The sequence below is a fragment of the Corylus avellana genome, chromosome ca2 (genome assembly GCF_901000735.1).
Source record: "Corylus avellana chromosome ca2, CavTom2PMs-1.0".
Taxonomy (NCBI): domain Eukaryota; kingdom Viridiplantae; phylum Streptophyta; class Magnoliopsida; order Fagales; family Betulaceae; genus Corylus; species Corylus avellana.
The window spans coordinates 43,536,991-43,561,770 of NC_081542.1; the positions used below are offsets into that span (position 1 = coordinate 43,536,991).

Here is a 24,780-nt window from a genome sequence, read left to right on the forward strand (position 1 = left end):
TTGGCTTTATTTGAAGACAACAAAGGTACTTGGTCGCCAACTGCTCTCTCTCTCTCTCTCTCTCTCTCTCCTGTGTGTATTTTTGGAATTTGGATCCCATATCACAATATGTGACAGCTTGTATGTTTGGTATAATTTTTGTAAAATTTGTCATGAATAATTGAGGTTAAATTTGAATAAGAAGAGCAGTTGTATATATCTTCTCTTCATAATGTGCAAACAAGAAAAGTTTAGTAAATCTGTACGAGATTGCTCTTTGAAGATGTCAATTGTAAACCAGCTCATTAGTAGAAATAGTTAATGTTTCAATAGTTTAACTGAATAAGCGGTCAATTATAACATCTTCTGGAAATTATAAACATGAAAATAGGATAAATAAGCAACCAAATTCATGTTTTAACTGGCTTTTGATTTTGTAATAATTAGTCAGCCACGGATACGAAGGCTGTTGTAATCCACAGAGCCTTGCCCTGCTGAGAAGATGTACAATAGATTACTTTTTTGATTGCGTGTCAGTATCATGCATGGTGGAGTTTGAAGGAGGATGCTGTGTTATTGGGAAAAAATAAAGATTGATGTGGGTGATTCATATCATTATACAAGTACCATTTTATGTCAATTTCATCACGTCTCATTATATTTATAAAAACGTATTTATTTCCTGGAAAAAGAAGTCTTTCATGTTATCTTTATGAAAAGAATTATTATTATAATTTTAATGGGCATAAAGAAGTGTCCAGTAAAATTAAATTGACAGCTTCTGGCTGCTTGTCAGTTACTGCTCTGTAATCCTTAATATGACAAAATTGTGTTGACCTAGATTTTTAAAATGTTCTTCTCATTGCAGCTGGCAGCAATGAGACTTTTCCGGTCAATTCCTCTAGAAAGTGCTGTAGCTCAGAGAGGACCTCCTCACAGAAGAGCTTCAATGTATCTGACAACAGCCAATGGTTGCCAGTTACCCGGTTTGATTATTCTATATCTAGTTCTGAGACTACCAGCACATCTATGTCTGATACTTGTTCACTAAAGATAAGAGTCAGTTCTTCTACGTCTGGCTCGCGAGGTGGGACTTCAAGGGGTTCAAATAGTGGAACATTTGTAACTGATAATGGTTCCAGCAAGCAATTTGGTCCTGGTAAGAGACCGAGCTTTCTGGAAGATGCCAAGATTGAACTCTTAGAGAACAGCCAGGATCCTTTTGCTTTTGATGAAGATGAGTTTGAGCCCTCTAAGTGGGACTTATTATCTGGGAAGCAAAAACCATCTCGAAGTCGAAAAATTGGGGTAACATATAGAGAACTGGAAGATGGGTGTCAATCTCAGTTTTTAATGAGCCAACAAGAATCAAGTAATGATGGAAAGAATCATGGCCATGAACTCTCCCGTCCAAATGCTGTTGATGAAGAGGGTTCCAGGCTTCTAGCTGACTGTCTTCTTACTGCTGTTAAGGTATTCCACTGTTTTAATATTTGAACTTTCCATGTTTCAGTTCTTAACTTTTGTGGTTCTCAATGTTTACTTCTATGTTATCGAGTGGAGCATGTTTATGTTATCGGGTTTGTTGTCTGGATGCTACATATCGGACAATGTTATTGTTAGAACATCGACGTTTCTGCACCTTCAGTCTTCCTGGTACTGTTAATACTGTCTTGTGTTTTAACAAATGAGATGTCTTCTGTAGTGTGACTTTTGGGTTCTTTAATATGCATCAGCTGATTTGTTGTGGCGTTCAGTTATGGAGGATGATCATTTCATCTAATCGTGGGAAATACCGAAATATGAAACTGATTTATGTGGTTTGTGTTGAGACAGAGTATGTATAAATTTTATTGGTGTTCCTTGTTGGCAGGTTCTGATGAACTTAACGAATGACAATCCTGTTGGCTGTCAGCAAATTGCTGGCTGTGGAGGGCTGGAGACCATGTCTTCTTTGATTGCTGCCCACTTTCCTTCATTCAGTTCATCCTCATCTCCCTCTAGTGAGATAAAAGAGAAAAGTTCAAGCATTGATCTTGACCACCAGAATGATAGACATCTGAGTGATCAAGAGTTAGATTTTCTTGTTGCTATTTTGGGCCTGCTTGTGAACTTGGTAGAGAAAGATGGACGTAACAGGTTATTACTTCTTATTTGTTTATCCACCTGCATTTGTGTGTTGTTCTTAGAGATGTCGGTACTTTTAATTGCCATAGTGATTCTACTATGCATTTGTCTCCTCTCCCCCCCCTTTCCCTATTCTTGTTCAATTTATATGTTTTGGTCAAGTTAATTGCCAGTACCTTTTCCAATTTTTGTCTGTTCATTATTTCCTTGATTGTATTATTCCTTGGCATATTAATGCCAGTCACTGAAAGCTTGTCTTTCTTTGTTCTTGTGAATTGCTAGTTTGCTTCCATGTAAATTTTATCCGTACTTAACAATTAGGTTTCCTGCAGATCACGGCTTGCAGCTGCTACTGTTCCTTTGCCTGGCTTGGAAGGGTTTGAAGAAGAGAGTCAGAGGGATGTAATCCCGCTTATGTGCTCTATCTTTTTGGCCAACAGAGGAGCAGGCGAGGGAGCTGGGGAAGGAGAAGATATGCCACTGGTGAGTGGACCAACTGTTCAAATTTTTAAGAAACTGACTGTTGAAGTATACTATAGCTACCTTGAAGGAGTAGAATTAATAGGGAAAGCAAAAGCAAAAGAAGAAAATATCAGAAGGACTGAAAAACAGATTTATTTACAGGGTAGCCAGAAGGGATCTGATTTTAGTTGACACCTAAATCTGCATAGTGTTTGATGTTACAGAATGACGAGGCAGCTCTGTTACAAGGAGAGAAAGAAGCTGAGAAGATGATTGTAGAAGCTTATTCAGCCCTTCTTCTAGCATTCCTTTCAACTGAAAGGTTGATTTGCCATTTTAAAATTCTCTTTTCTGTTAATTCATTTTTATCTCTGCTTTTCTCAAGGAGAAGTTTTATTTGCTGTTTACAGCAAGAGTGTACGCGATGCTATTGCCGACTGTCTCCCAAATCACAACCTGTCAATTCTTGTACCCGTGTTGGAGAGATTCGTGGTATGTTTTTCTTTTGACTTGTAAGCCCTAAAGTAGATGAAGCTTGAAACTAGAGATAAATCAATAGTATGATGAAATCTAGTGTATTAAGAAATAAATTAATGAGGACCATCTTATTGTTTTAGCTTATAACAACCCTTTGGGCTTTAGAGTATTCGACACGATTTGCTGAATACTCGACATTGAATATTTTCATCAAATAATTTTGCTGCTGACCATTTAACATTGTGGACACGATCAACAAACCCAAACTTTGTACCCCCAGTGATATATAAATTATTGCCAAACTAATGATGTCCATGATGGACTGGTTGAAACCCTTGAGATTCCACTATAATAATATGATTTTTGTTTGTTTCTCTTGCACCAGGCATTTCATTTGACGCTGAACATGATTTCTCCGGAAACTCATACAGCTGTGAGTGAAGTAATTGAATCATGTAGGGTGCCATGATGGCTCAAGAGAGAGAGAGAGAGTGTACAGCCTCAACGTTTCTTTCCTGCATGCAGCAGTGTTATCACGACTACCAATTGTCACAACAAGATTCCTTGCGGATGCATACTACATCAAACTGACCACAGGCCTGTGATATAGTCTGATTGATCCTTCTGTTTGTCTTTTTTCTTTCTTGTTAGGCTCCTTTCCTTTTTTTGTTTCTTTACTAGATTGTATTCTTTTTTAGCTCTTTTTGCACCATTTGTGCAGGTTGAGCCGCTTGTATACGAAAAATTGATAGTAGAATGAAAGATTCAGTTTGTACCTCATTCATGTACTCTGTTAGACCCATGCTGTCCTCAGACGAGATGAGTCACCCATCATGTTCGGACCCAATCCATTCCCATATTTGCATTGCATGGTCCATGGAAGCCACCACACCTTTAGAGGCTTTCTCAGTGATACAAAGGCCTGCCCATGGAAGACATAAACCAAAGAACTAACATGAATTTTAGAAGATTTATTGCTCAAAAACTTGGATCTAACCAAAACTATAAAAACAAAAAGAATCTTTGTGATTGCAGCAATCAAGCATTCAATATTTTTTTTTTTTTTTTTTAAAGTTGGTTTTCGAATGACATATCATCATTTTAATAATAAATAGCATGGAACGATGCATCATTTGGAAATCAACTTAAAAAAAAAAAAATTTAGTGTAAATTTATATTTATCTAAAAAAACTATTGCTTTCCGCATGGTTGTCCATTCGAAGGAATAGTCTTTTTGCTTTTTTGTATGACTAAGAGAATTAAACATGATGATCTACAAGACAATAAGAGGGAAAAAAAAAAAATGATGGCCAAACATCCACAAATGCTAGGATCCATCCTTTCAAATGGACCATTCTCACTGAAACCTAAAGCCGACATGGTCAAACCATAGAGGATGGATGTGCATACTATTTCATAGCTTTCAAAGACAAATATCACATATTACATTATTATTACTCCGTTCAAACAAACAGTTGTAGACAGTTGTAGTGTCTGTACAACAAACTCTTATTGAAAGCAAACCTCAGCCTACAAGCTGACAGACAGACAACTCACTGAAATTGAAGTGTCGACGATCAGACATGTTTGCTAAGGAAGGAGAGGAGCAGCTGATTCACCTCATCAGGTGACTGCTCATGAACAAAATGGGTTCCTTCAGGCAAAAATATGATCTCCAAATTCGGGACAAGCTCTTTCACCTTTCCACTTTTGACGAAATCCTCCAAGCCTGGAAATTTGAGGACATAGTCCTTACTACCCATTATAAAAAGTGCTGGAACTTTAACAATTGGATCCGTTATGCTGAAGTCTTCACCAAATGACCTGTTAATCCATAACATCAACAAAAGTAATTAGCAAAGCCTCCACTACCCACTAAAGAACTTAGCCGATTTAGCAGGGAATGGGACTCCTCTTGCAATGGCAGACCTGATGCAATCACAGTGGTCTAGCCTTTGGGAGATGATGATAATACTACTTGGTCACTTGTGTTGAATTAGGATCAGTTCATTACCTATATGGAACTTGCAATGCAGTTTGGAATCCAGATTTCTCATACAAAGCTCCATAAGTTGCGAGATCCTCCTCAGTGAACCAAGGCAGAAGCGGAGTAGATGGATCGACCAAATCCAAGATCTCCTGGTTTTCTGCAGCTACTGGTACTTCACTTCTGGAAAAGAGGATATAAATCTTCCTTACGACTGTTTTAGCATCGAAGCGCCCGAAATCGGCTTCTGCTCGTCCAGGCTCCTGGAAAGAGTATTGCAAGCAGCTAAAGTTAATGGCGGACTCATATCCAAATCTTAAGAGAGGAAAGTACAAGTATACCCGCCATCTTGAAAGGTAGAAGCCTTCAGGAAGGTAGTTATGGTATGTAGAGGGGCCTGGAGGGATATGTGGCACTCCCATTGTTACAACTCCCAAGACCCTGTTAGGGTGGAGAAGGGCAAATAGGTAGGCAGGCCGAGCTCCAAAATCCTTCGCAACAAGAAAAACCTATGCACATAACATGGGGGAGAGAAAGAGTCTAAGAGAGTTAGCATGCAAAAAGATCTCTAGATAGGAATTTTCTTTGCTCATTAGATTGTGATTAAATCTTTTGTGGGTGTGTGAACAAAAAGGAAATTCTTTAGTTCATTTGAATTGGAGAGTATCCGGTTAGTTATATTTGAAGGGTATTTTTGTCTTTTCACTTTTTGAGGGGACATGAATAGAATACTCTCAATTTCAATTATATTTGAGGGCTATTATTGTCTTTTTACTTTACGAGGAGACAAAAATACCCATTCAAATATAACTAACTGGATATTCTCTAGTTCAAATGAACAAGAGAATATCTTGTTCCCCTTTTTGTTCAAATATAACTATCCGGTTAGTTAGATTGTGATCCTAATTCCAAAAATACTCCTCCAATATAACTAACCGGATATTCTTCAGTTATAATTCACAAATAGGTTACACAAGCACATGGCAACCTAACATTTGCATCTCTTTACAAGACATTTCATGGGCGAACATAACATTTTCAAGTGTTTTCTTATCAAGCAAACAGCAGCAAAAACTGAAAGCACCATTATATCTATTTTTCCGGAAATTCATTGTCAATAACCAAACAAACAAATTCTAGCAACATAATACATTACCTTGGGAATTCCGAGGGCATCGAGAATTCCAAGGAGGTCACCGAGAAAGTCATGAAACGAAGCCTTTTCGGGTTCGGGTGGTGGGTCGGAGAGTCCGTACCCTCTGTAATCGGGCGCGATCGCTCGGAACCCGGCGTTTGCCACGGCGATCATCTGGTGGCGCCACGTGTACCATATCTCCGGAAACCCGTGTAGGAACACGATCACCTTAGGACCTAAGGACACAAAAGAAGGGTGTTAGATTGCATGAGCGATGTGGGGTGTAGCCGTGTAGGATAAGACTAGAAAATGAAGATTTGTATGCATTGGATTTTCATGACCAGTTCCGATCTCGGCTAAGTGGAGCTTCAGTCCTCGTACGTCGATGAACTTGTTCTGGATTTTGTCCATTTTCTTAGAAATGCTCTGTTTACCGACTTCCACTGAACTGCCAACTGGGTCTTCTCTTCCTCTTCCTCTGATCCTTCTTGGGTTCTGTTTTGTCCTCTAAGGTTCTGTTTGACTTATTGATGTTGTTGTGTACCCTTCTGATTTGTCCCCTTCTCCTCCTTTCGTTTGCTCTGGATTTTTTTTTTTTTTTTTTTTTTTAGAATATTGTTTTTGGAAGATATTTTTAAGAATAAATTTGGTGGAAGAAAGAGGTGGAGATTTGGAAAATTTGAAAGGATGGATTTTACATAATAAACTCTAAAGTTTAGCCTTAGCATTACCATATTTTATAGCTTATTGCTCCGATGATTAAGGTTTGTTTGAAATTGCGGTTTTAATAAGTACGATTTTAAGAATTGTGTTTTTTAAATCGCTATATTTTATAATCGTAAAAGCGTTTGATAAAACATGTTAAAAAGTTATTTATTTATTTATTTTTATTTGTTATATATCAAATATTTATTATGCGAAATCGTGATTTTGGTTTAAATTGACACTTTTAAAATAAGCACTTCCTAGCTTGCTAATAAAAAACGCAGATTTTTTCTTCTTATTATTTTAAATTAAGTGTTTTTTAAATCACAATGTCAAACGCCTTACGTTTTGCAATATCTTTTAAAAATACAGATTATTCTTGCAAAATCGCAATCCCAAACGCACCCTAGGTCAAGTATCATTTTATGTTTATAATATGGTTTGGATTCTTTACAAATTTTAATTGTACTTGTATCTTGATTTTCGTTAATCTCAATTCTTAGTGATTTCGTCTCCAAAGGTAATTTAATTGGTTGAACACTATGCCTTATAAAGCAGGTCACTAGATCGAATCCCGCTCTTTCTTTTACCTCCTCAATCCTCTCATGTAGACATGTTAAAAGAAAAAAAAAATATATTTATTAAGATGGAATGCATAACATCATCATCAGACACCAAAAAATCCTTTCAATCAAAAAAATATTGAATGTTTTACGAGAAAAAAAAGGTGCAGTAAAATGAAATGAGAATGGTTTCTCTAATACCAGCACCGGCTGACCATTTAGCGAGATTGTGTGCATGTCAATTCACATTATGATGTCCCTGTAACTCTTTTACTTATTCAATTAAACAAAAAAAAAAAAATAATAACATTGTGATGAATTTTACAAAATTAATTTTGAGGTAATTATTCGGAGGAGACCATTTCTTTAGACTCCGGTTTGTACCTCAATGGCATCTGCACCTGCTTCAATAGCCTGACATATGGGCTCAGAAGTTATGAACTTGGAAAACATTAGTGGTCCAATCCAAATAGAACAGCCAGGGAAATGTTTTCCTTGTATGAAAAAGATGTTTTCCATCTACTGTTAAACCCTTTAAGTATATGCCTCGTGTCTAGACCACCTCAGAGATATGGGCAATTTTAGTCGGATTCTCAGTAATTTGTTATCTGGCAGCAAATGTGAGTCTCTTTATGGACCCATCTTTCTAAACAGATGGATGGACCATCTAAGACAAGTTCGGATGGATGAGTTTCGTAAAAGTTCTTTCATATTTGCTGCATATTGCTAGTAATTCGAATAATAAATTTTTTCAAAAATCTCGAATTTTAGAAAAAGGGTTGTAGGACCCATCCACCCTGAGCAGCCTAAGATGTAGGTCTCACCTGCCTAGGACAAGGTAGGCCCTTCTCTTAAACTGCCAATTTCTGTGAAATTCGAATAATCTAATAATAAGGGATCCTCATCCGTTTTAGTCTTTGTATAACACATTTTAAATGCTTGATGTTCAGATTTTACAAGTACACAAGTAAAACTCGAAGCTGACAACTAACCTTAACTGAAGTGTCGATGATCAAACATGCTTGCTGAGGAAGGAGAGGATTAGCTGATTCACCTCATCAGGTGACTGCTCAGGAACAAAATGGGTTCCTTCAGGCAAAAATGTGATCTCTAGATCGGGTACAAACTCTTTAACCTTTCCACTCTTTATGTAATCCTCTATGCCTGGAAATTTGAGGATATAGTCCTTACCACCCATTATCAAATGTGCTGGAACTTTCACTGTTGGATCTGTTATTTTGAAGCTTTCACCTGACCTATTGATGCACAATATCAACAAAAAATAATTAGCATCCTTACCCTACTTACAATCTAACCAATTCATCAGTAGTGAGATTCCCATCACAATTGCAATCTCAGTCGTCTATACTCAACATTACTCCACAAAATTGTCACAACCACTGATTCAATGAACAACTATAATGTTCCTTGCTTTCAGAAAATGATGCTAGCAATTCTAATGTTTAATCACCACTTATTCTAAAAGTTTAACTTGATACGAAATGAAGAATTTAATCAGTAAAATATTTAACTAAAATGACATAGTTTGAATTCAAGACTTTTGTTCTAATATCATGTTAAAGTAATAAGTTGCAGACTTACGGGCCAGAGGGTAAACAACACAAAAGTGAAGAAGCAGATCCTCTTAAATATAAGAGATACTTCTTGGTCACTTTTGTCAAATTAGGATAAGTTCATTACCTATATGCAATTTGCAACGCAGATGGGAATCCAGATTTTTCATACAAAGCTCCATATGCCGTGAGATCTTCCTCTGTGAACCAAGGTGGAAGAGGAGTAGATGGGTCCACCAAATCCATGATCTCCTGGTTTTCTGCAGCTACTGGTACTTCACTTCTGGAAAATAGGATATAAATCTTCCTTACCACTGTTTTAGTGTCAAAGCGCCCAAAATCCGCTTCTGCTCGTCCAGGCTCCTGAAAAGGGTTCAAAGACATGAAGTTTCAAGCAGGTAACAAATGATGTGAAACCTCATCAAGGTAGGGCTCTTTGGACCCGCCTTTGGAGGGTAAACACAAGATACACGACCCTACCCGCCAGAATGGTGGTATAAGGTAATCTAGGAGAACTCATAGTGCGGAATCAAACTCAAGATGTCTGAGTCTATGGATCATTCTAAGCCCGCCCCTTGACCACTAGGCTGCACAGTGCACCCTGACGGGCAACGGTGCATTCATATCTGAAACTTAAGATAGGAAGGATCTGTATACCCGCCATCTTGAAATGTAGAAGCCTTCGGGAAGGAGCATATGGAATGTAGAGCGCTTTGGCATGAAAGGCACTCCTATTGTTAGAACTCCCAAGACCCTCTCCGGGTGAAAAATGGAAAATAGGTAGGCAGGCCGAGCTCCAAAATCCTTTCCAACAAGAAAAACCTATGCACATAACATGAGGTAGAGAAGTGAGAGATTAAAATGCAAAACAATCTCTAAATAGGACTTTTTTTTTGCTAAATGTTAGATTGTGATTTGTCTTTTGTGGGTGTGAGAACAAATAGATTATATCTCTTAACTTTATAAATAGGCTTTATCTCCAAAAAACAAAGAAAATTATGATTTAACTTTATGGTTCAGCCTTTCTACAGCGTTTTGCAGACCAACATAAGCTTGAAAAATAAGTCATAAACTAACTAATATTGCTCTCCATAAAGATAAACAATTGCCAAACATATATAAAACACAATTATGTTCGATTTACCTGTTCCAGACAAGTGAGTTTTACTTTCTAAGCTGCCTGAAACAGGGGAACTTTACAATCCCTCTCTTAAACTGTCCGAACTGCCCGTATATCTAACTTATTCAGACAACAGGATCATCATCCTTAAATTCAAACCATATCTATTTCCTAAAAAGTTAAAAACTTAAGACATAGACCAAAAATAGCCTGTAGCCGAAACATTTTAGTGTTAAAAAAAAACACAAAAAAGAGGACACACAAAAAGCCATGTGGCATGTGGGTCAGCATCCTTGCTTTGCTTTATACCCTTTGAATTGAACCTTGATTGCCTCAAGCTTCCAAGCAACCAGTTGCAGATTACTCAACATTATCATATATTTTCTTAGCAACCAAACAAACAAATTATAGCTATAAATATACCTTGGCAAGTCCAAGGACATCGAGAATTCCAAGCAGGTCACCGAGAAGGTCATCAAAGCCAGCCTTTTCGAGTTCCGGCGGAGGTTCGGAGAGTCCGTACCCTCTGTAATCGGGTGCGATAGCTCGGAACCCGGCGTTTGCTACGGCGATCATCTGGTGGCGCCAGGTGTACCATATCTCCGGAAACCCGTGTAGGAACACGACCACCTTAGGACCTGAAGACATGAAAAAAATAAAAATAAAGGAAGGGTGTTAGATTGAATGGGGTGTAGGATAAGATCAGAGAATGAAGATTTGTAGCATTTGATTTTCATGACCGATTCCGATCTCGGCAAAGTGGAGCTTCAGTCCTCGTACGTCGATGAACTTGTGCTGGATTTTGTCCATTCTCTATAGCCTGAGAGCTGAGAGCGTTGGTTTACTTCCTTCCACTGAACTGAGTCTCCTCTTCTTCTTCTTCCTCCTCAGTTCTAACTTATTATCAGAGCTAGATTCTCTTCTGTCCTTCTTGGGGTGTTTGGAAATTAAAAAAAAAAAAAAAACAGAAGTATATTTTTATAAAATAAAAAAGGAATATATTTATTTGATAAGAGATATGTTATAAAAAGACCATATTTGACCGTATTTGATGACGTGGCAGATGAAGATGTCATTATTTTTTATTTTTTATTTTTGTCACAAAACCAAACGAAAGGATTGAAATATCCTCTCCCCGTCAGACGTGAGGTTTCCCTCTCCCTCTCCAAACCCTAATCTCTCTCTCCGACGAGTCTCCGACGACGACAACTCTCTCCCCTCCGAAGACAATCCGAAGACGTCAACCGAATTTCTCTCTCCCACAGATCCGGTGCTCTCTCTCAAATCCACCGTCGCCGGTGATTTCTCTCAAATCTGGAAGGCGTCTCTCCTCCACGATTATCACTGCAAGAAACGTAAGGTACATAAACCCAGAACCTCAACCCAAAAAAAAAAAAATTATATAAATTTAATGTGAATACTTTATTTATGTTTCCCTAAATTATGGAATCAGCATCTTTTAATTTGAAATTTGAAATTTTAAAATTTTGGCATAGTGAGTTGTGAGAAAACTAAAATAAAGTCAAATAAATGAAGGATGCGGCGTATACTTCTATGGGCCAAGAATGGGGTTTTTATTGCAATGAAGCATATATATATATATATATATATATATCACGAGTTTATGAATGCGTGAAACAAACAAAAGTTGGGATGAAATCTAATTTCAGAAGTCTTCAGGGACACATCTGAAAAATAAGTAAGTTTGGAAGTGCTATAAGTTCGTACTGTGTCTAGATTTAAGCTACTTTAGTACCTTCAATCCCGTCGATCCAAACTTTCTCGAGAGCCCAGCTAAACAAAATCCGTGTGTTTTCTCAAGAGTACACCACAAGTACGAGAATCTGAGATTCATCAACGTAGTCTTCGAATGAGGTATGTATCACAATCTATGCCCAATTTACTCGCTAGGGTTTGTTTTAGATTATGTTTATGAGAAATTTAGCTCCATGGGATTAAAAACTACCGATCTTTGTGATTTTCAGGGTCCTGTTTGGTCTGCTTTGAGTTTTTTTGTGTGTTCAGTATTAGAAGTGGATTTTAGGTAATTTTGTGTATATATATATATATATTTTTTTTTAATGAACACCAACTTCTTTTGTTTTTTGTTGTAAATTTAGGTTTAACAAAGTGGGGAATTACTTGGGTATGTTGTCGATGATTTTGTTTCTTAAAAAAAAAAATTCCAAAATTCAATTGCATAGACAAAAAAAATCGTGGGCATGCTTGAATTCTTTGTAAAAGTGGGCTTAACATGTCGTGCAAGTCTTTTATGGATGCTAGAGCATCTAAATCCATCTCAAGATTGTCTCAAGATTGATTTTTAACAAAGGTACTGTAGCTTTTGGGTTCAGACATGTTTTAACTAGTTAACAGCTAGGAATATTAAGGATAACTTTTTGTTTGGTTGCTTTGAATCTGTGAAGAAGGGAAGGAAATATATATTTGTCCAATTATATATCATGTTGCATTCCCAATCCATAATATGTTGCCCCTTTGATGGATTCTATAACATATAAATGGACATGGTTACCTGTATTGTGTGGACATGTTTGGAGGGCTCTCGCTATTACTGGAGAAAATATCAGTAATCAACATATTTGCTTGTTATTTGGAATATCAATTATGATTAGTAATTTTAAAGATTTTTCTTTTTCGCTTGAGAAATTTGCAAGATGGCATTAATATCTAAGGGCAGTGATTGGCAGCACGCGGCGTGCGTGGCACGCCCCCGCACGCCCGTGCAAATTTTTTTTTTTAAAAAAATATTTTTTTGCACACGGCGTGCTGTTTTCATTTACCCAATATCTAATACTTATTATGTTTTCTATTTCTTTTCAGTGTAGTGAATTTGGGACTTTTATTTGTCAATGACTAGTAATAGGACAAAATAAAAAGAGTGAATGATTAAGATTATAGGGGGATTGCATTTGTATGTGACATAGAGCATAACACTGTGCATCCTGTGGCTGAGGGGTTTTGGCAGACTAAACTAGAAATTCCACATGTATGAATAGCTAGAAACATAAAAGTCAATGAACACTGGAATTGATCCGCCTGATTGCACTTGTATAGTCAATAAATAGAATTAGTCTATACAATTCATGATGAACTTGAGAGAGAGAGCGAGAGAGAGAGAGAGAGAGAGAGAGATTAGCTGTGTATCACTTTGATGTTCCATTAACATAATTGATTAAAGAATTCGGATCTACTAAAATTCTTTAGAAAATAAAGTTAAATGGTTTTTTGCCGTTAGATTGGAAAAAGTTGTATGTCATTGATCTTGTCTCTTTGCATTCTAATAATTTTTATGGTTCATAACAAAGCTATGATATATCTTGTGTACATATTCAACTTTGTTTCTTTTATCAACCATTGAGCTAGTTAATTAACACTTTGCAACTTTTTCAGGAGGGAGTAACTATCACAGTTTATACAAAGATATAGAAGATCATGGCAGACCTAGAAAATTTGCTCCTGGAGGCTGCAGGAAGAACCAGTTCAGCAGGCAGAAACCGGAACTCACATCCATCATCTAGAAGGCGACGTGAAGGTTCATATTCTGATGGTGGAAGTGACTCTAGGGATGATGACTCGGATGACGATCGTGGTTATCCTAGCCGAAAGCCTTCTGGATCCCAAGTTCCTTTGAAAAAGAGGTTGGACCCGACTGAAAGAGATGATGATCTGGGCAGCCAAGAAGAAGGCGTCGATGGGGGTGTTTCTGATCGTGAGGGTGACACCAGTGATGAATCTGATGTTGGGGATGATCTTTACAAGAATGAAGATGACAGGCGAAAGCTTGCACAGATGACTGAACTTGAAAGAGAGATGATCTTGTCAGATAGAGCATCCAAGAAAATTGATAAGAATTTGAGGGAGAAAATAAGATCCAAGCGGGAGAGTGGAAAGACGACCCAATCTCGAAAAGAGACTCCACTTCTTCCACCATCTCGTATGCGCTTGTCAGCTAGATCTGCTGATCGGTCAGCTGCCAAGGATGACGCATTGAATGAATTGCGAGCAAAACGGTTGAAGCAGCAGGACCCTGAGGCTCACCGTAAGTTGAAAGATGCATCTAGAGGAAGTTCAGGGGGTCGAACTTTTTCACCAAAGCGAAAATCCTTCAGTAGAGCAAGTCTGAGCAGCTCTAGTCAGAGCGAGAGTGAAAGTAGGTCCCACAGTGATGATGATGCGTCAACAGGAGATGCTGCAATGATTGACAGTGATGACGAGAGGGGCATGCTGGGGTCTGATGTGCCATCTTTTGATGATATAAAGGAAATTACTATCCGGAGGTCAAAACTTGCAAAATGGTTTATGGAGCCATTCTTTGAGGAGTTGATTGTGGGTTGCTTTGTGAGGGTAGGAATTGGGAGGTCAAAGTCTGGGTCTATATATAGGCTCTGCATGGTTCGGAATGTTGATGCCACAGAACCTGAACGGTCGTACAAACTAGAAAATAAAAACACATATAAGTATCTAAATGTTGTTTGGGGCAATGAAAGCTCTGCTGCTAGGTGGCAGATGGCTATGGTTTCTGACTCTGCACCGCAGGAGGAAGAGTATAAACAGTGGGTTAGGGAGGTAGAACGAAGCGGTGGTCGGATGCCAATCAAACAGGATGTGTTGGATAAGAAGGAGGCCATTCAAAAAACCAACTCATATGTTTACTCAGCAGCCACTGTGAAGCAGATGTTACAAGAGAAAAAATCTGCTTCGTCTAGACCATTAAACATTGCAGCTGAGAAGGACCGGCTGAGGAGGGAGTTGGACATTGCACAAAGCAAGCATGATGAGGCTGAGGTGGAGAGGATCAAGACAAGATTGCAGCAATTAGATGCCTCCAGGCAAACACAGGAGAAAGATTACAAGGCTATTAGGCTGGCTGAGATGAACAGAAAGAACAGGGTTGAGAATTTCAAAAATGCGTCGGAAATGAAACGGGTAAACACATCTTTGAAAGCGGGGGAGGCTGGTTATGATCCCTTTTCAAGGAGATGGACTAGGTCAAGGAATTACTATGTTGCAAAGCCCGGTGGAGGAGCCGCCTCCGCTGTGGCAAACGATGATACTATTGGTGCATCTGCCACTGCAAACGGTAATGTGGCTGGAGATAAGGTAACCTCAGAATTTGGCTTGGAAGCTACAGCCGCAGCCTTAGAAGCTGCAGCTGACGCGGGGAAGTTGGTTGATACTAGTGCTCCTGTGGATCAAGGGACTGTGTCAAATATTCTGCATAATTTTGAGCTGCCGATTTCATTGGCTGCACTTCAGAGGTTTGGTGGCCCGCAGGGAGCTCAGGCTGGATTTATGGCCAGGAAACAGAGAATAGAAGCAACGGTTGGATGCAAAGTCCCGGAGAATGACGGAAGGAGGCACGCCCTGACCCTGACAGTTAGTGACTATAAGAGAAGAAGAGGGCTTCTCTGAAATGCTGTTCCACAGTCATGTCAGATAAATGACTTCATTATGTGCTTTCTTGAGTCAAATTGATTCAGTAATTGCAGATTTGTAAGGTAAACACTTGTGTCCTCGAACAATTTTTCTTGCACAAGCTCTCCTCATATTTACTTCTATTAGGTTCTGTTTTGTGGAATCCAGCTTTAATGGTCATAATCAATCCTATAATCATTTTGTATCTGCAGAAACCGAAGATTTTAGTTGAAATAGAGTTGGAGAAATTCAGATATTGAGGTTATGTCTACTTGTCTTTTCTCGACTGATGCTGTGCCAATGGAAATTTTAGTTCTTTTTTGTGCGAGCGTGCATTGCTGGTGATTCCCCATTTCCAGTTTCCACCATCTTCTTAAAATAAGCACATCATTTGGTTGCCAATCTCCTGCTACAAGTTGTTTATAGCAATTGCTTTTGTGCGAGTGTTGACTGCTTTCTACTTGGTCGAGGATTTTATAGATGTCGCAAAAATGCCTTAAAAGAGTACGACAATCCAAAAAAGGACATCAATGCTTTTGCCTTTCTCAGGAAAACAACATTTCACGTGGTTCTATAGAAATGAAAGTCCAAATTTCTTTAGTTTTAAATAAGTCGAATCCTGATTAGGGTTTTAGTTTCAAATACTTTGGTTTCACTTTCTTGAGCAAGCACTTCCAAGTTGTTGAAAATGGCAAAGGGATGTCGATGAGAGACTGAAATTTTCTGTTATTAGGTTACTAGAATTTTTTAAAAAATTTAGATAGTTTAAGAAATGAAGGTTGTGGGGTTTACCTGTTATGGACTAATAAGTCTCACATCCTAAGTTATTTGAGGTAAGTGGGTTATGCCGTGCAGCCCCTTCCTTAAGCTATTCAAATTTTACAAAAATTTGAATAGTCTAATAGCAAAAATTTTCATCCCGCCAAGGGAAGCAAGTTAAGTCCGAAACACATGGCTTGACTTCAATAAATTTGTTAATTTAGGCAATTTGACACCTTTACATCCTTATACTCAGCTACGCTGAATGATTTTCAGTGTGCATGCCTATCGAGTTAGGGTATTATAGCTTTTATTACAAGTTTTTATAAATTGACATGTAGTCTATTTTTTTGCTTAATTTTTTCATCACTAAGTTATTGTTAGGTGAGTTTGTAAGAGAATTGTAATAAAAGTTATAGTATCCCATATTTTTATAGATAAATTTTGGGTAAGAAAAATGATACTTAAGGGACAGTAGTTCCCCGAGGGATTCAAAATCAAACTATTTATGAGCCATGATTATCTATCACTTATTGAATCTCTCTGAATCTCCATTTATTATGATTGATGTGAATTACTGTGAAGCGTCTCTCTCTCAGGCATGTACTCCATTGGAAGTACTCCATGGTTGATAAGTATTACTAATTATGGAATATTTTGTCAATTTATAAGAAATTTTGTAATATTTTAACATAATTTTGTTTTTATTAACCTTCCTTCACTCTCATGAATCTCATCCTTTGATATTTGTTTTTCTTTTGCTCTTATCCTTAGAACCTTTGTCTTGTTTTCTTGCACCATCTCTAGTTTGAGATTTTCGATTATTTGTAAAAGATTTATTTGACCATCTATCCATACTTCCGAGAGTATGTTTAATAGGTTCCATTCACTCTTCTCCTTTACATATATTTGATTTGAAAAAAAAAAAAAAATTAATATTGAAATTTTTTTCACATATAAGAAGTAATTACGTGACACTAGTAGGTAAGGAAGCCAAAAACCATGACTGAAAATACTGACAACTTAGCATGACCACTGTATAATGGATTTAGGTTCCTTATATTGAAACTCAATTTTCAGTAATTTGCTATTTGAATTGTTAATAATTCAGCTAATAAATACAAACATAGATTTTATAGAGTCCACCTCTCTAAACAAGTAAACGAGTTACTTGAAATTTGTTCGAACAAGTAAGCCCATAAAGACTCTCACTGACTGAATTACTATCAATTAGAATCTTGATTAAGTCATTAATGAAATAAAAAATGCTCATTTGTATATTGGTTCAATTTTGAGTTAAGTTCTGCTGAATGTTAAAAGGTGAATAAACACAAGAATAAAAATACACTTTATGCAGCTAAATAACCAAAAAAAAAAAAAAAAAAAAGTTGAGCCAACTCAGGCAAAGCTTTCAATGCTTTTCTCTCTCTTTCTCTCTCTAAAGCTGGTTGGGGAAAGAAAGCAGTCCCCTTTGTCTTTGGCTTTCAGTGTATATATATATATATATATATTTATGCAATTTGGTTCCCAATGTCAAAAACACAACCACTTTTTTTTCGGAAATTTTGCCGCCTCCGCCATTGATGTTTTTCAAGTTCCCACGCAGCTACTACCAGCTTCTCGCCACACCAACACAAAGGACGACCACAATCAAACGAGTTTGAACAAAAACCCACTTTAGTACAGACAAGCATGACCATGTACGAATATTCCACCAAATCCTCTGAGCCTTTCCTGCTCCATCTTCTTCACCAATTACAGGAACTGAAGAGATCTGTCCTAGCTCTTCTCCTTTGCTTGCCCACCTCGCTTTTTGCTCTCATTCTTCTTCTCCTCTTGGCCTACAATGGCTTCTCTGTCTTCTACCTTCACGTCCCTTTTCCGGCCAAGTCCCCGCCGGTGCCCGCCAATTTCTCGCCGGGATATTCCGCCGGAGAATCAGTCAGAAAATGGTCTTCTTCTTCTTCGTCGTCTTCAAAGCTAGCTTCTTCAGTGATGTATGCAGTGAAAGAAGAACACCCAACTGTGATTTTGAAGACCCATTTGCTCCGTCTGCGAAATTCACGCTTTTCATTCATACCCATCACCAATTCTTCGAGTTCCAGGTCGAGACGGGTCCGGAAGCACAAGCGCAAGCTCAAGAGCGTGCTTTCTGAAGCTCGGTCCAGTCATTTTCCAGCAAGAATTTCCGAATTCTTCGCCGGAAACTCTACTACTCCTTGTAAGTTTCGATTCTTTATGACTAGGATTTCGTTAAAGTCATTTGGTGATAGAGAGGTTTTAACTATGGAGAGCTTGTTTAAGTCTCACCCAAATGCTTGTTTGGTCATAGTCTCAAATTCAATGAAATCAAAGAAAGGAAGTGAAATTCTAAGACCCTTTTTGGAAAGGGGCTTTCGGGTAATGGCTATTGATCCTGATTATGATTATCTGTTTGAGAATACTCGCGCGGAAGCTTGGTTTGATCGGTTAAGGAAAGGGGATGTTGATCCTGGGGAGGTTTCTTTGGGTCAAAATCTGTCTAATTTACTTAGACTTGCTTTGTTGTACAAGTTTGGTGGCATTTACATAGACACAGATGTTATAGTTTTAAAGAGATTCTCAAAGTTGAAGAATGTGATAGGCGCACAGACAATTGATCTTGACACTGGGAATTGGAGTCGGCTGAACAATGCTGTGTTGATCTTCGACAAGAATCATCCACTTCTTTACAAGTTTATTGAAGAATTTGCTCTAACTTTTGATGGGAACAAGTGGGGGCACAATGGTCCTTACTTGGTCTCAAGGGTTGTTTCCAGGCTAAATGGAAGGCCTGGATTTGATTTTACTGTATTGCCACCCTCTGCATTTTATCCAGTTGATTGGAGCAGGATTCAAAGTCTGTTTCGGGGGCCTAGAGATGAGCTGCATTCAAAATGGTTGCGCAGAAAGTTGAAGCATATTCAGTCACACAGTTTCTCTGTTCACTTGTGGAACAGGCAGAGCAGGGAGCTGGAGGTTGAAAAGGGAAGCATAATCAATTCTATAGTGTCCAAATGTTGTATCTTCTGCAATTCTTCCATCTCGAGCTTGTAGCCATGGAAGAATTAAGTTTGACATTTTGTAAATTGTCTTATGCAATGGACCAACTTGTTCTATTTCACCATCATAGTCCCAGAAGAAAGCATGTTGGGAAATGATGACCTTTTTTCTTCTTTAAAATCATCCCTTATTCATACATAGTCAATAAAGATCTTGGTTTAGCCCTTTAATTTGTTGTACTTGTATCTTTCTATAAGATCCAAAAATGGAAAAAAAGAAAAAAAAAAAGAAAAACATAATTTTAAGATTCAATGTTTATGCTGTTCTTGAGGATGGCAATTCAAGTCTGAAATAGAATTTTATTGCTTAAGAAAATAAAGAAAGAAGCTTCATTATCATCATCTTGAAGGCCATTTGAGATAAGTTCGATGTGAAACTCTTGTTAAAATATGGGCACCAACCGTCTTTCTTTCGGGTGGATAACTTAAATTATTAGCAATCGAAACAACAAATTATTCGAATATGTCCGAAGAAGGGTTTTAGTCATTGTTTGTGAATCAATATTAATGAGTTTTTCTTACTCATGTGAAGCACACAATACAATATATATACACAAGTCAAACACATTAATGGCACAATGTTTTGCTTAGATTGATGCAGGATCATTAATCCAAGAATTCCGCTGCTAATTAATTATGTTATCTTATTGTCTAGCTCTTAGGTAAGCACACCATCTTGGTCTCTTATTTTCTGCTCAACACCCACCTTCCCACCTCCCCTTTTGTCTTCCAAGAAAAAAGTAAATAAATAAGCAAGAAAAAGAAAGGGTTGTGGATCTTGTACGAAGTTGCATCAGATTCTAAACTTAAGGTAATGGATTGGGAAATAAATATATTTTCTAGAATTGTTGCCATCAAGATTCATGGGACCATATCTAGTTTGGTTTTTGTTGTTTTGTTCTTTGTTTATTTTTTTATTTTTGGAAAGAATTGCTTTATCAAAGAATAAAGTTAGTGAAAAGGGTAAATGCACTAATATGGAGGTCGATATAAATGACGAGGTTGGTTTGGCAAAACCTTTTAGAGGGTATTTATTTTGCACTTTTGATATAAAGGTAAAAAAAAAAAATTACCCTATTAACAAGTTTCATGTAATTCTTTTGGGTTTCAGGAAGAGCACACGCACCTGTGGTGATCAATCTACTGTCAACTATCCCTTGGTTAGTTGAATCACAAGCTTCTATCTAACTATTTGAAACGTGACACCTCAGGGATGGGCTTAGCAGGGCTTATCTCAAAGCATATTCATCATAAATAGCTGACAAAAAATATTAAACAAATAAATTAAAAAAATCAATGTAAGAAGAGAGATCAGCTTCCAAGTTCCACCCATGGGCCATGTCAATCGACTACACCATTTGTTTATTGCATACTCAACCTTGCATTAACATGGATATGTACTAAAAGACCGTTAAGAACACCATTCCAGTCATAGGGGTGGTTGGCTATCTCTAAAAGTCAATTAGTTTAAGATGGCCGATAACCTTAATGGTAAAATGATATAAATTTTAGGTAGAACCCACCCTTGAAAATCGGCTTGCAAGGAAAGGATGTCTAATAACTTATATACACATGGTCAAGATTAGACTTACCTATGTGGGAACACTAGAATTATAACATACCATCACGCTCTGCAGCCGACGTCCACAACAGCTTACTCTATTAAAATTGACTTGATGGTAGTCATTTCTCTTTTGGCAGCTCCACTCATCTATCATTATTCAATGACTTAATACTATGCTCATAGATAGTACCAAGACATTTTAATCTGGCATATAGGTCGCTTCCTTCGTGACTCGACCACAAAGCCGCAACTCATTCGATCCCATACTCAACGAATTGTGTTTGATCCAAATGATATAAACCTTGGGTAGAACTCATTCTTGAAAATTGGCTTGCAAGAAAAGGATGCCCAAGAGCTTATATACATATGGTCAATATTAGACTTAACCCATATGAGGACACTAGGATTGTAATACAAAATGGGTGGTTTACCATCTCTAATTAGGAATGACAATTTGTGTTCGTTTTGGGTTCGAGTCGTGTCTAGGCATGCGTATAAGATTATATAGGTTAACTCTAACCAAATTCATTTAATTAAATTACTAAAACTTCTAAACTCAAACTCACTAATTTTGTATTAGATTAGTATTTGGTTTCCAAATAGAGTCAAAAATTGTCAGCTCTTAAATGTCAAGTTCGAGTCGTATCAAAGTATATTTATAAGATTATAAGAGTAAATCATAATTGACTAATTTAATTAAAGGAGTTAGACTTCTTAATCTTAATCCGTTAATTTTGTATTAAGTTTGTGTTGCAAGTACCAATGGCCACCCCAGTGGCTTGCCAGCCAAAAATTTTTTTTTCTCATGTTGTAGCAATAAAAACCGTTCATCTTAAATTAATGGTCCAAATCAGAGCTATTGTACCCCAATGTAATAAGTAATTAGTATTGCACCAAATTCCCTTAAATGGTAAGCAATGTTGTACTGGTCAGTATCTCATAATGGGCCTTATGGATTGTGGTGGAGAGACTTATCTCCGTAGCAACTAAGGTGTAATAGTAGCTCAGAAAAATAAATAAATAATAAATACATAAATGTGTAGTAGTGCGCACATGGCTATATTCGCCTAGGGCCTACATATTTTGTCAATAAAAGATCTGGTTCCAGTGAACTTCCTGGAAAGTGGAAACTAATGTCTTGGATTTTTTTTTTCCTAACTAAAACAGCCGGCGAAAGTCTCTAAAGGGTAGCTCAATCGGCTGTGAACCACGTCTAATGAAGTGGAAGTAACTAGTTTGAATCTCTCATCTCCCTTCCCTTGTGTAGACATATCAAAAAAAAAAAAAAAAAAAAAAACAGCTGGTGAAAATGTGATTTTATGATGATCATAGTAACACCTGCTTGCTGGGAGTCGTGCACGAAGAATCTAGACAGTAAAAACTACAAGTAGGGTTGATAAAGTAAGTTTACGTGTTGGGTTCGTGTCAACTCGTTTAACTCAGCTAACTTGCTTATGTCAACCCGAACACCATACATTTATTAAACGGATCACAACCTGTTTTATGACTCGAACCTGTTTAATTTAAACTCTAATTTTAAAATTACGTGTTGTGGTCGTGTCAGGTTCGCAAGTTATGAGAAATTGCCGGCTTTAAATTAGGTTAAACTGCATTTACTTAAAAAAAAAAAAAATTGTATAAATGGGTTAACTAACAAACCTGTGGGTTGATCCGTGTGACACGTTTATTAAATAAATCATATGATCCGAACCTGTTTAACCTAAATCTTAATTCTAAAACTACATGTCAAAGTCACTGGTTAAGTTATTCAAGATCGAGTCAAAACCTAAACCGACCCCTTTAAAATATCAATGGAACTCCCATTGATGGTAATAGAAAAGATGGATTAGTAAGACTTAGGGAACAGTAAAAACCTTGTGGACAGAGATAGACGCCACTGCATGTGGGTTTCTGGTTCTTTCGCTTTCAGTATGTTCCTGGTGGACGTACCGGTGAAGTTCCTCTCCTTCAACAAACAAGGATTATCCTCGAACAAGCCAAAGGGTCTCTCCACATTTATGTCATTACCACATGCATGTCTACCCCATATACGTAGACATCACGGCATCATATGTCGGACGTTGTGACTTTTAGCAGCTTCTGAAATTATATGCAAATTAATTAATCCAAGACAATTGGTAAAAAGAGGGCCAACATTGGAGACGGTGAATTCTGTCTCATAAAAATTAGGAAGAATTATTAAATTCATCGACCTTGTAATAAAATAAATACATGTGGTTTCAAAAATATACTGATAAGTACTCCTTGTGATATACTTCTTTAATAAATAAAATAATCAATTTGTAAATTAAAAGAAAAAAATATGATACATTTGTATAAATTCTGACAATTTTTTTGATAGAATTTGTTGGAAATCATAAATTTATTCTCAAATAAAAAAAAATGGTTTAGAGGTAGGGGTCGTCGGCTATTCCGTAATCGACTGTGGAAAGTACGGCTTTGGGGTGGTTTTAGTTCACCCTAAAACCGATCACTGAGGTGGCTGATGAACCACTCTCTAGACTAACTTTTTTAAATTAAGGTTTTGGAGGATTAGCGGTTTTTAGAGCAACGAATTGAGATAGGTCTCCCATGTAGTCTACTCTTCTTCTTCTTTCTGGCTGCTCTATTGGTTATTTCGTTCTTGGCTGATTCAGCCATGGTTGAATTTAAGAGAGAGAGAGAGAGAATTAACATAAACATAGTTATTTTGGAGTTGGTTTGGCCTCTCCTAGTGGTCTGTGGATATGGTGACTGACCATCCTACCCGAACTTATTTTTTTCTTTTTCTTTTTTACTTTCATCTTGTATAATTTTTAATTTAAGGTTAAATTTATAATTTTATACGACCTTATAATTAAGAAAATGACCGGAATTTGCACGGAGGGTGATAAACCCAAGGAGCACTATGACTCTAGCTAGACAAGAAAGTTGAATCCAGGATAAAATTACAAATTTATCCTTAAAATCATTTATTCATAATCAAATCTTATCATTTATGATAAGATTTTGCCGGCTCTTAACACATTTTATTTAAAACCACCTGAATTTATTTGGTACACGGTTAAACTAAAGGGATTAATTTGGAGTAATTACCTTTTGCTTCATGAACTACAGCGCTTTGGTATTTTTTTCCTTATGAACTACCAATTATGACATTTGACCTCATCAAACTATTATCTTTTGATAAAAAGCCTCATTTTGTTAGTTAAAGGGGTTAAAATTGACGGTCAATGGTAATGTGTAAGTTATGTGTCATTTATAATTTTTTTTCTTCCACTTTTGCGCTCATTTTAAATTGTTTTTATGTGTTGGATTAGAGTTTAGGAGGGTATAAGTGTCATTTTCTCGGTCTAAAGTGAGGCAAAAGTGGAAAAAAAAAAAAAAATTTAAAATGGCACATGACCGTGACCGTTAATTTTAATCATTTTGACTGATGAAAATGAGCTTTTTGTCATAAGATGGTAGTTTGATGGGGTCTGGTGTCATAGTTGGTAGTTAATGGGAGTAAAGTGTCAAGGCGCTGTAGTTCATGGGGACAAAAGGTAATTACCCCGATCAATTTAACAATTTTTCCCAAAAAAGTATCCACTTGGTTCTCTTTTTCTTTTCTTTGTTTTTCTTTTGGGGGTGGCTGTCATGTTTGAAGGACTTTTGCCCATTAATTGTATTATATAGAGTTAAAAAATGCACCAAGCTAATTAAACCAATATGTTTAGATGAGGAGTTTTGGTATTCAATCATCCTAGATCTTGATATTGTTAATATATACGTTTATCCTGATCTTGTAATTACACCAATACAAAAACTCA

At 37.1% G+C, this 24,780-nt stretch overlaps 5 protein-coding genes across 10 annotated transcripts; 3 read left to right on the forward strand and 2 right to left on the reverse strand.

The window, feature by feature from the left end:
- Window positions 1-6: 6 nt before the first annotated feature.
- Window positions 7-3,829, forward strand: LOC132168681 (wings apart-like protein 1). The gene is made up of 7 exons (XM_059579694.1): window positions 7-25; window positions 848-1,452; window positions 1,853-2,118; window positions 2,439-2,589; window positions 2,793-2,890; window positions 2,979-3,060; window positions 3,431-3,829. The coding sequence occupies exons 2-7, from the start codon at window positions 1,009-1,011 to the stop codon at window positions 3,512-3,514; spliced, it is 1,125 nt and encodes a 374-aa protein (XP_059435677.1). The 5' UTR covers window positions 7-25; window positions 848-1,008; the 3' UTR covers window positions 3,515-3,829.
- A 595-nt stretch (window positions 3,830-4,424) lies between these two features.
- LOC132171305 (uncharacterized) lies at window positions 4,425-6,674 on the reverse strand. The gene is made up of 5 exons (XM_059582589.1): window positions 6,509-6,674; window positions 6,189-6,403; window positions 5,374-5,541; window positions 5,060-5,295; window positions 4,425-4,869 (listed from the first exon to the last, which is right to left on the reverse strand). Exons 1-5 carry the CDS (start codon window positions 6,576-6,578, stop codon window positions 4,623-4,625), a joined length of 936 nt encoding a protein of 311 aa, XP_059438572.1. The 5' UTR covers window positions 6,579-6,674; the 3' UTR covers window positions 4,425-4,622.
- A 50-nt stretch (window positions 6,675-6,724) lies between these two features.
- Window positions 6,725-11,071, reverse strand: LOC132171306 (uncharacterized). Of its 3 annotated transcripts, none has more exons than XM_059582592.1 (6): window positions 10,870-11,071; window positions 10,553-10,767; window positions 9,667-9,831; window positions 9,137-9,372; window positions 8,428-8,691; window positions 6,725-6,748 (listed from the first exon to the last, which is right to left on the reverse strand). In XM_059582592.1, the coding sequence occupies exons 1-5, from the start codon at window positions 10,937-10,939 to the stop codon at window positions 8,448-8,450; spliced, it is 930 nt and encodes a 309-aa protein (XP_059438575.1). In that variant the 5' UTR covers window positions 10,940-11,071; the 3' UTR covers window positions 6,725-6,748; window positions 8,428-8,447. The 3 variants fall into 3 exon arrangements, with proteins under 3 accessions (XP_059438575.1, XP_059438574.1, XP_059438573.1); XM_059582591.1 differs by lacking the exon at window positions 6,725-6,748 and adding an exon at window positions 6,774-7,849; XM_059582590.1 differs by lacking the exon at window positions 6,725-6,748 and having other exon boundaries at window positions 7,857-8,691.
- Window positions 11,072-11,238: 167 nt separating this feature from the next.
- On the forward strand, window positions 11,239-15,886 carry LOC132170700 (protein RTF1 homolog). 4 transcript variants are annotated; one of them, XR_009438987.1, is made up of 3 exons: window positions 11,239-11,489; window positions 13,541-15,648; window positions 15,778-15,886. XR_009438987.1 is itself a non-coding variant. In XM_059581779.1 (2 exons), exon 2 carries the CDS (start codon window positions 13,583-13,585, stop codon window positions 15,560-15,562), a length of 1,980 nt encoding a protein of 659 aa, XP_059437762.1. In that variant the 5' UTR covers window positions 11,239-11,489; window positions 13,541-13,582; the 3' UTR covers window positions 15,563-15,825. The 4 variants fall into 4 exon arrangements, 1 of the variants encoding a protein (XP_059437762.1); XR_009438988.1 differs by having other exon boundaries at window positions 11,239-11,484; XR_009438989.1 differs by lacking the exon at window positions 11,239-11,489 and adding an exon at window positions 11,789-12,004.
- Window positions 15,887-17,878: 1,992 nt separating this feature from the next.
- On the forward strand, window positions 17,879-19,575 carry LOC132171753 (uncharacterized). The gene has a single exon (XM_059583145.1). It carries the CDS (start codon window positions 18,017-18,019, stop codon window positions 19,397-19,399), a length of 1,383 nt encoding a protein of 460 aa, XP_059439128.1. The 5' UTR covers window positions 17,879-18,016; the 3' UTR covers window positions 19,400-19,575.
- Window positions 19,576-24,780: the final 5,205 nt, after the last annotated feature.